This window comes from Mixophyes fleayi, chromosome 2 (genome assembly GCF_038048845.1).
Source record: "Mixophyes fleayi isolate aMixFle1 chromosome 2, aMixFle1.hap1, whole genome shotgun sequence".
Classification (NCBI taxonomy): Eukaryota; Metazoa; Chordata; class Amphibia; order Anura; family Limnodynastidae; genus Mixophyes; species Mixophyes fleayi.
Window position 1 is genome coordinate 29,255,914 of NC_134403.1, and position 14,785 is coordinate 29,270,698.

The following is a 14,785-nucleotide window of genomic DNA, read 5'->3' on the forward strand; positions in this document are numbered from 1 at the left end:
AGAACAGTTAGTGGTTCCAAGGGTTCATGTACCCCTAGTGTTGGAAGTTGCACACAGAGGTGGGTGTCAGACACTTAGGGAAAGAGAGAAAAGGGAACATGTTCTACACAGGTTTTACTGACCCGGAGCCTACCTAACAGTGAAGAGGTTCTGTAGGGCTTGTGCGGTCCAATTCCACAGAAGAGCTACTGTAACACAAATTACTGAAAAAGTTACTGCTGGCTATGTTAGAATGGTGTCCGAACACACAGAACATCTCAGTTTGCTGAGTATCTAACTGCAGACAGGTCAGGGTGCCCATGCTGACCCCTGTCCACCGCCAAAAGCACCTGCAACAGACACGTGATTGCCAGAACTGGACAATGAAGCAATGGAAGAAGGTGACCTGGTCTGATGAATCGCGTTTTCTGTTACATCATGTACACAGCTGGGTGAGTGTGCATCATTTACATGGAGAAGAGATGGCATCAGGATTAACTATGGAAGAAGGCAAGTTGGTGGAGGTAGTGTGATGGTCTGGGCACTGTTCTGGTGGGAAACCATGGGTCCTGGCATTCATGTGGATATTACTTTGACCCATACCAGTTACCTAAACATTGTTGCAGACCAAGTATACTCAGGCCATGGCCTCTTTTAGCAGATAATGTGCTCTGCCACACTGCAAGAATTGTTCTGGGATGGTTGAGAAACATGACAAAGAGTTCAAGGTGTTGACTTGACCTTCCCCAGATCTCAATCCAATCGAGCATCTGTAGGATGTGCAGGAAAAACAAATCCGAGCCATGGAGGCCCCCACGATCTGCTGCTAATGTCTTGGTACCAGATACCACAGAATACCTTCAGTGGTCCTCATGTTTGTGAGGATATCACCCTAGATTTTGTCCTCTATCCTCTTTTTTTATGTCACCTATATGTTGGAGAGATATCGTGTGTCAAGATCCTGTGATGGTGATTTAGGATCTATCTCCGGTATAAAAGTAAGCACATTCCCTTAGGGGTTATTAACCCTGAAAATTCCTCTCCACATGGTGGTAATTAATTTATTAGAAACACCCATATGGATGAATTTGGGCTTACTAGAACATGTAGAAGTCTGAAATTATTATTGAATACTACACTATATTACTCTTCTGTCTGTTCATATCCTGTTTATGAAATCCTTGTATCCTGAAATATTTGGAAGGACCAGCGCATTAAAGAACTCATGAAAAGGATTATGTGAAAATCTCGATGAAAACAAGAATCAACTGAACACACGTATAAGAACTACAAAGTTTATTTGCATGTGTATTTGTTTCTCTGTGGGGGATACATCTTGCGCCTGTGGTACAAATATCATCTTTGCTTTTGGTTATATAAGAGTACAGTGGTAACTGTGATATACTGCGGCTGTATTGTATAGAACGCGTTGTTTGAGGGTCATTCCCTTCTCTTCTTTGTAGAGCTCATGCTCGATGGGACAAAGCTGTTTTGACGGCACAAGGGGGAACCTACAGAATATTAGGCACTTGGTTTTCATATTGTGGCTGATCGGTATATGTAAATATCTATATCTATCTATATAATATATTTTACATGAACATGTCACAAAAAAGTTATTCCTTATAGTAAACACATGTTTTTCATGTTTTTTTTTGCCAGAAGCAATTGCTACAAGTTTATTCTTGTCAAGGAACACTTGTATAGCAAAGATTTGTGTTCAATATGGCAGGAGGCCAAACAAACAGTGTAAGGACTGTTTGGCTCCTAAATGCAATGTGGATCTGGTTTTGTACAAAAGGATTTTTGTGCTGCGAGTCCTTCTGTGAACAGAAAGTGAAAAAGCAACTCTTAATTGCTGGCAGAAGTTTGCACTATACTACAATTAGTAAATGCCTAAAGACGATAATTCTTCTACCCCTGCTATCCACCACAGCAGGATTGTCTGAGCCCGATAATAAAGTCATGTTTTTGTAATTTTTAGAGGTTGTTTTAGTGGGGTTTTTTTGTGTTTCATTCATTAGAAAGCTGCTCATTCTTTGGATTAATTGCTATTCTGCACATGTATCTTTTAGCACTAAGACGGGAGGCTTTGTCTCTAAGTAATTTTAAATGAATGTGAGGTTTCCTTCTTTATTTGTGTAGTAAAGCAAAATAAAGACAGTGATTTGAGGCAGTGGGGTTTAGGACAGAGAGGTTCAGTTTTTTTACACTATCACTTCTGCTTTTTCACCCAGACAACACTTAGGTAAACACCTTGCACTTTCTGGTTAAGCTACGTCTAAGGTTCAGTGGTGCAAGGTCAAGTCAGAGTACTGTGTAGTTTCCTCTTTTATTCCACCAATTTAAATTGAAGCTTATCTGATTTCTCAACATGAAATGTGCATATGACCATCATTAAGATATTAAGTAACCTGAAAAATTGGGGGAGCATAGGGCTGTCATATCTGTGGCACAATTAAATTTGTTATTTGTGATAAATGATGCGCTAAGCATATTTTGTGCAATACCCCATTGCGCATAAGGGCTAATGTCAAATCAGAAATCCATGACCTTATACCTTTTCTCTAGCATGCAAAATAGAGAACACTTTTAAGACTGTCCTCCATTTTTTAAATAATATATTTACTTATGTATTTTGGAATTTAAAATTGAATGTGTGTTAGGTAAATACAGGGCCTGTAAATCCTTTCTGTATTGCATGGCAGAGAAAATGGGACAAAGGGAGAGAGATAGGCAGCTGTCCAGTGCTACCTGTTACTATTTTATTATATCTCTCTAGGAATGGGTACAAGCAGACAAAATAGCCTTCCAACTCTCTGCCCTTGACTGTCTTTTATTCTACCACTTTTTCGTGTAGCCCATACACAGCATTACATTTTTTTCGCCTTTTGCTGTAAATCAGTTTTGGGCAACAGGCAACCCTAGGGCCACATACGACCCACCAAGTCTACACCTGCGGCCCCCAGCATCTTCCTGATTTGTCTGATTTATTTGTTGTAGCTCGTAACACTTAGATGTCTCTTTATTTGATTAAATTTACTGTTTTGTCTTATTACTGAGATTAAGAGTAATGTGAAACCCTTTGGAGGTTAGAGGGCTGCATCATTTGGGCCTTGTAGTGTATCAGGTTGTCCATCACTGCTGTAAATGGTTAATGCAAGTAGAGGTACAAAGTTGAAAATAAGCTGCAGCAGAGTCACTGCTGTACATTAAATGCAAATGATACATAATAGAAGGAGGAGTTGCATAAAATGCAAATGATACATAATAGAAGGAGGAGTTATTCAAATATGAGGCCATGTGATCACTGATTATTACATTTAAAAAAAATGTTTCTGAAACATATTCACCTCTCCCCAGTGCTCAATTGATGAATTTCATAGACTGTCAACAATACCATTTTGCCCATCTGTACAGGTGATATATGGAGGTATCTGTATCTGTCACCTGAGGGAAAATCAGACATATTTATTTTTACCTAGGAAAGAAATATGTTAGTGGAATCTAACATGCTGATTATCCTGGTGTACTCTGTCAGACAGCATCATTATGAGGAACTGAGGGCATTTCCAAATCGAGCTAATGCCCTAAATGTTAACACTTGCCCTCAAGTCACGCATTATGTATAGTCATGGCCAAAAGTTTTGAGAATGACACAAATATTAATTTTTCACAAGGTCTGCTGCCTCAGTTTTTATGATGCCAATTTGCATATACTCCAGAATATCATGAAGAGTGATCAGATGAATTGCAATTAATTACAAAGTCCCTCTTTGCCATGACAATGAACTTTATCCCAAAAACAACATTTCCACTGCATTTCAGCCCTGCCACAAAAGGACCAGCTGACATCAGGTCAGTGATTCTCTCGCTAACACAGTTGAGAGTGTTGACGAGGACAAGGATGGAGATCACTCTGTCATGCTGATTGAGTTAGAATAACAGACTGGACCCTTCAAATGGTTCTTGAAATCATTATTCTTCCTCTGTTAACCATGGTTATCTGCAAGGAAACACATGCAGTCATCATTGCTTTGCACAAAAAGGGCTTGACAGGCAAGGATATTGCTCCTCGTAAGATTGCACCTAAATCAACCATTTATTGGATCATCAAGAACTTCAAGGGGAGAGGTTCAATAGTTGTGAAGAAGGCTTCAGGGCGCCCAAGAGCGTCCAGCAAGCGCCAGGACCATCTCCTACAGTTGATTCAGCAGCAGGATCTGGGCACCACCAGTGCAGAACTTGCTCAGGAATGGCAGCAGGCAGGTGTGAGTGCATCTGCACGCAAAGTAAGGCGAAGACTTTTGGAGGATGACCTGGTTTCAAGAAAGCCAGTAAAGAAGTCCCTTCTCTCCAGGAAGAACATCAGGGACTAACTGATATTCTGCAAAAGGTACAGGGTTTGGATTGCTGAGGACTGGGGTAAAGCTATTTTCTCTGATGAATCCCCTTTCAGATTGTTTGGGGCATCTGGAAAAATGCATGTCCGGAGAACGAAAGGTGAGAGCTACCACCATGTAATGATTGTCTCGTTGTCTGAAGGTACAAAATCAGTATGCAGAAGGAAAGTCTAACAGGCCGGAATCTGGTACACAGGCAGTAGCGCAGTACAGAATCAGGATCCGAGGAAAAGAGGACAAAACAAGCAAGGACTGGGTGAATTACACAGGGCTTAATGTCATACAGGGTTTAATGGTACACAGGGCTTCATGCTTAAAGGGGTTCATGGCACATAGGCGTTAGCAGGATCTGCTTTGGGAAGCAGCGCCTATGTTGAAGTTACAATGCGCATATTGGAATTATACTGTGCATAATGGAGTTATAATATGCATATTGGTGTTAACTGTTTAAAGTCTGTAAAGGGCTGCACATGGATTTACTGGCTCTGCATATGGGGTAAACTTTGCAAGGGACTAAGACAACAAAGGGTGTCATATGGGAATATAAGGACAGCAATAATACATATATGCTGGGATATATTGAGTGATTGGAAAACATATAGGACATTGTGATGCATATTGTTAGATAGAATTTGTTGTGAGATAGCATATTATGGTGTTTACATAAAACATGATAGCAGTTGTTAGATGGAATGGAAGTTGTAGTTGTATTAATAATGGAGTAATTGAAGTAGAGCTGTGTGTAACAATGCATGATAGGAGTTTTAATCCATGTCATCAGAATTAGATAACGTGAGAACATATGGTATATACTGGGCTATGTAGTGTGTAATGACAAGGGTTGTAGTGGGAATTGTAATGGATTCTGGCACACACACACACACACACACACAATTATTTTTTTTTATATAAAACAGGTCAAAAATTCATAGTAGTAAAGAATTTAATGTATTGTGTTATGTATTACTATCTATATATATGCCTGGTACACTGTTTTATATGTAAAGATTTGTTATTGAACGTCAACATTAATGAGAATGCAAAGTATCTTAAATGAAGCTTCATCTTGCGTGAACATCTTGTTATGAGCGTAATTGTTCCTGTGGATCCTCACTCTCTTTCTTAAATTGTTTAGCAGTGACAGTAGTAGAAAACATCAATGTTTTTGTTTGGCAGAGCATCTCCTTTACTTTTTGAACTAACAATTTGAATATTAATATAGTTCCATCATCATCATCATCATCATCAGCAGTTATTTAGTTACAAAACTCACTGCAGTTATACTGCCACTAATTCCGCAGCGCTGTACAGAGAACTCACTCACATCAGTCCCTGCCCCATTGGAGCTCACAGTCTAAATCCCCTAACACACACACACACACACACACACACACAGAGATTAGGGTCAATTTAATAGCAGCCAATTAACCTACCAGTATGTTTTTGGAGTGTGCGGAGGAAACTGGAGCACCCGGAGGAAACGATTACTCGCTACAAACTGCCCTGTTCCAAGGTAAATACATAATTTTTGCACAGCGTCTTATGTACAAATAGTCCCAAAATTGGATTTGTTTTTGACATTTACCATTTTAATACTGGAGATTGATAGATTTTGGAGAAATTTTTCTCCTGTAAATAATTTGCTACAGTAACTCTGTGCCTGGTGGGTATTGCTTACAATACTATAGGATTATGATTAAATTTCAGTCGCCAGGTCACGTTGGGTGAGGTTTACTGACCCTTTGAATGCACACATTGCTCAACAGATTGTCCCTGGAAATGGTAAGATAAGAGAAAGCTGGATAAAACCTCAGCTATTTTTTTTTTTTACTGAGCAGTTAAAATATAACATTTGTCTTTATTATTATTGAAAGCCCGGGAGCAGTGCTTTAGTGCACTAAGTGTAAGAAAAAGGTACAACACCAATAACAATTATTATACTCAATAGATATTGTCATCTTTTTTTTTCTTTTTTTCTCTGACCTAAATTCTTGTGGCAGAAACAGTTTAGCACTGTGCCACCGAAAAACGTGTTGCGACCCAGTGGTTGTGAATTCTAACAAGTAGCGCACTAATGCCTGGAAGCTGTTGTGCATACACTTCACAAAATGTTCCAAATAAAAGTGAGTGGAACTATGATAAAAGAAGAAGGAGATGGCCCTAAAGGGAACATACAAACTCCTATCTTCTCTGACATCTGAATAAAGCCTCTGGGAACAGAGCCAAACACCTCCCCGCTTGCAAATCGTTGGAGGGACAGAAAAAGTTTTTTTTTTGGTTTTTCCTTTTACAGGCGTACGTACATGAGGTCTATCACAGAAGCTGAGCCAGTACTATTGAAGCATATGGTGACATAATATACCGATCAGCTGGGCATGTGTTTGGAAATGCAAAGGCTTTTCTTCTGTAAGACTTTTCGGTGAATGTAACATGCCTGTCACAGTCTATCCAGACTAGAAGTCAATAGCTCTGGCTGTACTCGCTAAAATAATGGCACTGAATGTTCCTGGCTTGATAGCTGTGATTATTTTCTATGCAATGACCCTAGCGACCGGTCTCTGGGCTGCTTGGAAAGCCAAAAAGAACGAGAGGAACAACACAGAAACTGAGGTGGCCATTGTTGGTGGAAGAAACCTAAATTTATTCGTTGGACTCTTCACAACCACTGGTAAGCTAATGAAATGACAATGTGTAAAATAATAATAATAATTGAAAAGTTAAAACTTATAAAGAAATGTGTATTTACAGTGAAAAACATTGCCCCTATTCAAATAATTTGTAGCAGTTAACTAATCTTTATTTCCACTACTTAGAAACATATCCTTACCTTTCCATTACTTTAACCTTCCTTTATTGTGGTTAATTTAATGGATATACAGTATGAGATGACTAAAGTGTCATGGCTTATTTCTAAGATGATGTAAATATAGAGAAAATATATTTTTTTAAAACGGTTAAATCTATTTCACTGTACGATTGTGTTTAAAGTGGCAAATTGTTTATAAACGGTCTAAGAACAATGAGAAAAGTTCTAAAGTTAGATTATCATCTTAAATAGTTAGAAAGGTCTTGCACTGTTTATATACATATGTATATATATATATATATATATATATATATATATATATATATATATATATGAGAGAAATACTCTAATATTATAATATAAAAACCTTTAAAAACTTTAAAGGTTTTTATATTATAATATTAGAGTCTTTCTCATATATATATATATATATATATATATATATATATATATATATATAAGCAAACAGTGCAAGACCTTTCTAACTATTTAAGATGATAATCTAACTTTATATATTAAAATAACGGCAGGAATCTCAGACGATAACATTTATAAATATTATTAATATAAATAGACAAAATAGACAATTGTGCTGTCAGATGGAAATATTTCAAACAAGGTATAATAATATTTGATTAAAAAACTGTCAGATTGATTTTTTTTAAAATCACAATATATAGCATAAGACATAGTAGCACAATGTACATAAAGGTACATATTTAGCATACTATGCTACAGAATAACTAACCTCTATGCATAGTGGACTTAACTGACCAGCATATTATACATATCCAATGCCCAGCATATTATATAGCCCCTAATGGTGAGCATCACAACACTGGGGTCATTCCCGTCTATAGTTTTATCTGTGTGGAGTTTGTATTTTCTCCCCGTGTTTCCGTGTGTTCTCTTAGTACAACAAATGACATGTGACTGTGGTTGCCATGGTAATTATGTGAAACTTAGCAAACTAATCATTAGTAGCCGCTTGAAGAACACAGACAAGGAAAAAGAAAAGACAAGTGTCTGTGTCTCCATAGTGAATTTTGTTTGAACACATAATTTTTCATGGGGCTGCAGCTTTATTAAGAATCCCTAGTCTGAAAATATAAACTTTAATTACATACAATTTAGCAGAGAGTTTAGAATGAAGAAATTTAGTGACAACCCGAAAATGTTGGCTGCCACTAGAGAGGATGTGCATGAATCACATTACCATACTCTTGAGCTGATTCTTCCTCATTGTGCAATTACTTTAATCAACCTTGTTTCAGTTTTTGTCCCTGGCCATGTATATGCCTATGTGAGATTTTTTAATCCCATACATATAAATGCTATTAATGATCAAAGCTGAAGGAAACATACCTCCATTCATTCCAGATCTGAAACACAACTTTTTCAATGCTACAAGGAAAATGTTCAAATGTCCTATGCCTGGAAGGATCTAACATTATTGGTTTGACTTTCAAAAGATGTAATATACTGCACGTAACACTAGAGGACCACTAAATGTAGATTTTCTAAAGGTAGCAATCATTAAACTCACTGCAGGTCTGAGATCTGATATAGGCTAAAAAGACAGATTTTTAGTCAGTTAAGCATTTATGACAACATACACCCAATCTGGATGGATGGATAGATAGAAAGATAGATAGATCATAAGTAAAATATTCCAGATAGATATATAGATAGATATTAGGGATGTGCACCGGCCACTTTTGGTGTCTCGTGTTTTGTGTTTTGGATTCGGATTTGTTTAAAGTTTTGGGTTCGGATTTGTTTCGCAAAACACCTGACGAAAGGTTTTGGTTCCGATTTAAGGTTTTGGATTCGGATTTATTTTGAAAAAAACATAAAAATTGCTAAAAACCAGTTTTGTGTTTTTTTTCCCCACTCCTACGCTATTATTAACCTCAATAACAATCATTTCCACTAATTTCCAGTCTATTCTGAACACCTCACAATATTGTTTTTAGGCCAAAAGGTTGCACCGAGGTAGCTTGAGCACATAATGCCAAAAAAAGAGGTACAAGATGGAATTGGTCTGAGCCCTCCCTCCCACCCCTCGCGAGATTCAACGCGAGACTTGGACGACAGAGCCTCGTTTTCAATTTTTTGCCCGCCGGAAATATCCGAACAGTGCTCGGGTCCCGTTCGGATCCGCACTGTTCGGGTGGGCTCGGATTAGCGGAATCCGAGCCCGCTCATCTCTAATAGGTATTAGATAAATATGGGATAGAGAGATAGATATAGATATAAGAGAAATATATAGATAGAAAGATAGATTGATCATAAGTAAAAGATTCCAGATAGATATATAGATAGATCAGTGGCGGATCCAGGGGGGGCTGAACGGGGCATTCGCCCCCCCTAGCAGCAAAAGCTAGGTCCCAACCGCCGATCAAAATGGGAGATGCGGGGCTAAGCGCGAGCGGGGGGCGGGGCTAAATGTGGGCCAGCCAATCAGAGTGGTCCCAGCCGGCGATCACAACGGGAGGGGCGGGGCCAATCACGGGCAGAAGGCAGGGTTTAACGCAGGGCAGCCAATCAGAGCAAAGCAGGGGCGTGATTATGCAAAATCGCCCCCCCTAAACATAAAGTCTAGATCCGCCCCTGAGATAGATAGATAAATATGGGATAGAGATATAGATATAGATATGAGAGAGAGATAGCTAGATAGATGGCTAGCTAGATAGATGGATGGATAGATAGATAGATAGATAGATAGATAGATAGATAGATAGATAGATAGATCATAAGTAAAATATTCCAGATAGATATATAGATAGATATTAGATAGATAAATATGGGATATAGAGATAGCTATATATATATATATATATATATATATATATATATATATATATATATATATATATATATATATATATATGATAGATAGATAGATAGAGCATAAGTAAAATATTCTAGATATCTATATAGATATATATTAGATAGATACATATGGGATAGAGAGATAGATATAGATATTAGAGAAACATAGATAGATAGATCGACCATAAGTAAAATATTCCAGATAGAGATATATAGTTAGATATTAGATAATAGATAAATATGGGATAGAGAGATAGATATAAATATGAGAGAAAGATAGATAAATAGATAGATAGATAGATAGATAGGTTAATCGATCATAAGCAAAATATTCCAGATATGTAGATAGATATTAGATAGATAAATATGGGATAGAGAGATAAATATGAGAGAAAGATAGATAGGTCATAAGTAAAATATTCCAGATAGATATTAGATAGATAAATATGGAATAGAAAGATAGGATATAGGTATAAGAGATAGATAGATATGAGATACATAAAACCGAGTAAACCAAGACTCCAGAAGCTCCAGCGATAGCAATTATAGAGAAGTTGGAGCAGAAGAACTGGTATAAAGACAGGGGGGAGGAGGGCCCTACTTGTAAGAGCAGGAGGGCAAACAGACAGCAGACACAGAGGATGTCAGAAGAGGGGATCAAGAGCAGGAGGAGCAAGTGAGTTTTAAGTGTCCGTTTGAAGGAGCGCACATTAGGGGACAGTCAGGTGGAATGTGGGAGGTCGTTCCAGTGGAGACGGGTAGCTCGGGAGAAATTTTGGATTCAGCAATGGGAGGAGGTGATTAAGGAGGAGGAGAGGCGATGGTCATTAGCTGGGTGCAGTGAGCGGGAGGGAGTGTGGACGGAGAGGAGATTGGAGATATAAAGGGCAAATATGTGGGAGAGGCCCTTGTAGGTGATGGTGAGGCATTTGAAAAGAATTCTGTAGGGGAAGGGGGGCCAGTGTAAGGCAAGGCAGAGAGGAGAGGCAGAAGAAGTATGAAATGAAAGGAAGATGAGTCTCGGGCCACGTTAATTATAGAACGAAGGGGGACGAGGTGAGAACAGGGGAGGCTGCTGGGGAGAAGACTACAATAATCAAGATGGGAAATGATGAGTGCATGGATGATGGTTTTGGTGGCATGCTGAGAAATGAAAGGAACAGAGCCCTGAGGGACTCCTACATGGAAGGCAGAGGGGGGTGGGGAGGATGAACAAGACGTGGAAACAGAGAAGGAGTGGTTAGCAAGATAAGTGGAGAACCAACCTAGGACAGAGCCAGAGAGGCTGAGAGAGAAGGGTTTGCAACAGGAGGGGGTGGTTAACAGTGTCAATGGTTGTGGAGAGGTCCAGGAGGATGAGCAGGGAGAAGGGACCCCTGGATTTGGCAGATAGGAGATCATTAGTAATTTTGGCTAAGATGGTTTTGATAGAGTGGAGGGGGTGAAAACTGGATTGGAGAGGTTCCAGGAGAGAATTGTCTGAGAGGTGTCTGGTGATGCGGTTGTAGACAACCCACTCAAGTAATTTAGAAGCATAGAGGAGAAGTGAAATGGGCAGTAGTTATCGAGTGAGGTGGGATTAAGATTGTTTTTTTGAGAATGGGAGAGATAAGGGCGTGTTTAAAGGAGCAGGGGACAATGTAAGGGAGAGTAACAGATTGGTCTGCCAGGCATGAGCAGACAGTGGGGGAGAGGGAGCGAATGAGGTGAGAAGGGATAGGATCCAGGTTGCAGGAAGACGGGAGAGATGAAAGAATGAGGGAGTGGACTACTTCACCTGAAGTTCCGCGGAAGGACACCAGAGTTAGTTATTGGTGGAAGGTGGAGCGAAGAGGGTGGCAGCAGAGGGAAGGGAGGACGAGATGTTGAGCCTGATGGCCTCAATTTCAGAGGAGAAAAAGAAGGCAAAGTCAGTAGCAGAGAGGGGGAGCGGGATGGGAGATGGGCTGTGAGGAGAGAGTTGAACATAGCAAAGAGTTGGCGGGGATGTGAGGACTAAGCAGAAATGAGGGACCTAAAGAAAGATTGTTTAGCGATGGAGAGGACGTAACAGTAGAAAGAGTGGATAAATTTAAAATGACGGAACTCAGCCAGGGATTGGGATTTCCTCCAGAGGTATATAGCAGCGTGAATGCACTTCTGAAGGAAGCGGGTGAGTTTGGAGTGCAAGGGTAGAGGAATTAAGTGGCGATGGCAGACACAAGAGGCGGGGTCGATAGCATCAATGGCAGCGTTGAGGAAATGGTTATAGAGAGAGGTCATCTGGTCAGGGCAGACCAGGGAGGAAAGAGAGGAGAGGATAATTTCAAGAGAGAAGGAAAAATTAGGCTCAAGAGTGTCAAGATTGCATCTAGTGAGGGTAGTTTTAGGCAGGGGAGAGCAGAGGAGGAAGACAGAGTGAAGGAGAGGAGATGGTGGTCAAATAGTGTGAAGAGAGAGTTGGAGAAGTCAGAGAGAGAACATAGATGAGAGAAGACGAGGCCAATGGAGTGACCAAGGCAGTGGGTGGGCGATGAGGTCCACTGAGTGAGGCTAAGGGAAGAAGAAAGGGCAAGAAGTTTGGTGGTGGGAGGGTCAGAGGGGTTATCAATAGGAATGTTAAAATCTCCAAGTATGATGGAGGGGAGGTCATAGGAAAGGTAGTGGGAAAGCCAGGCTCTGTAGTTGTCAGGAAAAAGGGAGGTTGGGCCAGGGGGGGCGGTAGACACAGAGGTGGCTGGGAGAGAGGAGGCGAACAGAGTGGACTTCAAAGGAGGAGGAAGATAGCAAAGGTACAGTATGAATGACCCTAAATGTGCAGTTAGGAAATAGGATAAGGCTCACTCCACCTCGGGGATGGTCATCCGGGCTGGTGGAGTGAGTGAAGGAAATGCCCCCATATGAGAGACTGGTGGGGGAAGCAGTGACAGTAGAAGAGAGCCAGGTTTTGGTGATAGCAAGGAAGTTAAGAAAGATGGAGTTGAAAAGGTCATGAGAGCAGGCAGTTTGTTACGAATGAATAGATAGATATGACATATATAGACAGATAGATAAATAGACAGATAAATAGATAGATATGAGATAGATAGATAGAGTGATATGAGATTTCCATGAGGCTCCCGGAAGAGTAGGCAGCCTCCTGGACATTTGTGGAGGCTGAATTTAATGACGCGATTGCGCCATTAAGTCCCCACCTCATTGAATGCCGCGGTCTCCGAGAGGACAGTTTTTAAAAGTTGCCAAGTATGAGATAGATAGATAGATAGATAGACAGATAAGACACCTGACCATTACACCAGCAGGGACTGTAATGACATTGTATTCAAATATATATACTTTAATATGAAGTTGGTCCCCCTTTAATAATAATAATAATAATAATAATAATAATAATAATAATAATAGCAATAACAGCTTCCACTCTTCTTGGAAGGCTTTCCACAAGATGTTGGAGTGTTTATGTGGGAATTTGTGCCCATTCATTCTTTAGAGCATTAATGAGGTCAGACACTGATGAGAAGGCCTGGCTCACAATCTCCATTCCAGTTTATCCCAAAGGTGTTCAATAGCGTTGAGGTCAGCCTCATATCATTATCCCTCCTCCACCAAACTTCACAGTTGGCAGGTAACGTTCTCTCGGCATCCGCCAAACCCAGACTCGCCCATCTGACTGCCAAACAGAGAAGCGTGATTCGCCACTCCACAGAACTGGTTTCCACTGTTCTACAGTCCAGTGTCAGCTTTACAACACTCTGATCTTCTGCCTCTTCCCCTTCCGTTATCCTCCTTCTCTCCCTCCCTTGTGTCTCTCTGTCTGTCTACCCCACCCCTTAGATTGTACGCTCCTTTGAGCAGGGTCATCTCTCCTCCTGCTTCACCACTTTTAACTCTGCTCTCCAGCTACCTTGCCCTCCTCCTCTAGGACCTTCTTCTCCCAGTTCCCTCTTGCTCCCTCCTCTCCACTCTGGGGGTTTCCCTGCCATCCGTGCCCTCCCTCTTGGGCTCCGCCGTATGCGGGACCTTCCCCTCTCTCCTCCCCCGCACCTCTAGCTGTGCTTTGAGCTCACTGAGTTACTGTGCGTTTTGTTTACTGCATTGTGCTGTCTCACCTTTGTATTGTAATTTTGTTTGTCCCTGTATGGCGCTACGGATACCTTGTGGTGCCCTATAAATAAAAATTAATAATAATTATAATAATAATAATAATAATAATAATAATAATAATAACACTCCATCAGACCCGTGGCATTAGTCTTGGTGATGTGAGGCTTGCATGCAGCTGCTCGGCCATGGAACCCATTCCATTAAGCTCTAACCCCACAGGTTTGTACTTTCATTAATGCCAGTGGAAGTTCAAAACTCTTCAGCTATGGAATCAGCAGTGCGTTGGCAACTTTTTTGCACCATGCACTTTTGCAGTCGTTGACCCCACTCTGTGATTTTACCTGGTTTTCCACTTTGAGGCTGAGTTGCTGTTGTTCCTAAATGCTTCCACTATCTAATAATATCACTTACAACTTACAGTTGACCGTGGAATATCCAGCAGGGATGAAATTTCACAAACCGCCTTATTGCAAAGGTGGCATCATATCACAGTATCACGCTTGAAGTCACTGAACTCTTCAGAACGACCCATTTTGTATCACAATTATTTGCGAATGGAGACTGCGGGGCTAGGTGCTTGATTTTATACACATCTTTGACAACGGGTCTGATTGAAACAGTTCAATAGTTAACTGGTTTGTTGTAGGTCTAGGTATGAGATACATAGATAAATAAATAG

At 40.3% G+C, this 14,785-nt stretch overlaps 1 protein-coding gene across 1 annotated transcript in view; it reads left to right on the top strand.

The window, feature by feature from the left end:
- Positions 1-6,512: 6,512 nt before the first annotated feature.
- LOC142140816 (high affinity choline transporter 1-like) overlaps positions 6,513-14,785 on the top strand; it is a 60,594-nt gene continuing 52,321 nt past the window's right edge. The window contains exon 1 of the mRNA XM_075198736.1: positions 6,513-7,050. Within this exon, the coding sequence (XP_075054837.1) occupies positions 6,873-7,050 (178 nt within the window). The 5' untranslated portion in view covers positions 6,513-6,872. The remainder of the gene's footprint in view (positions 7,051-14,785) is intronic.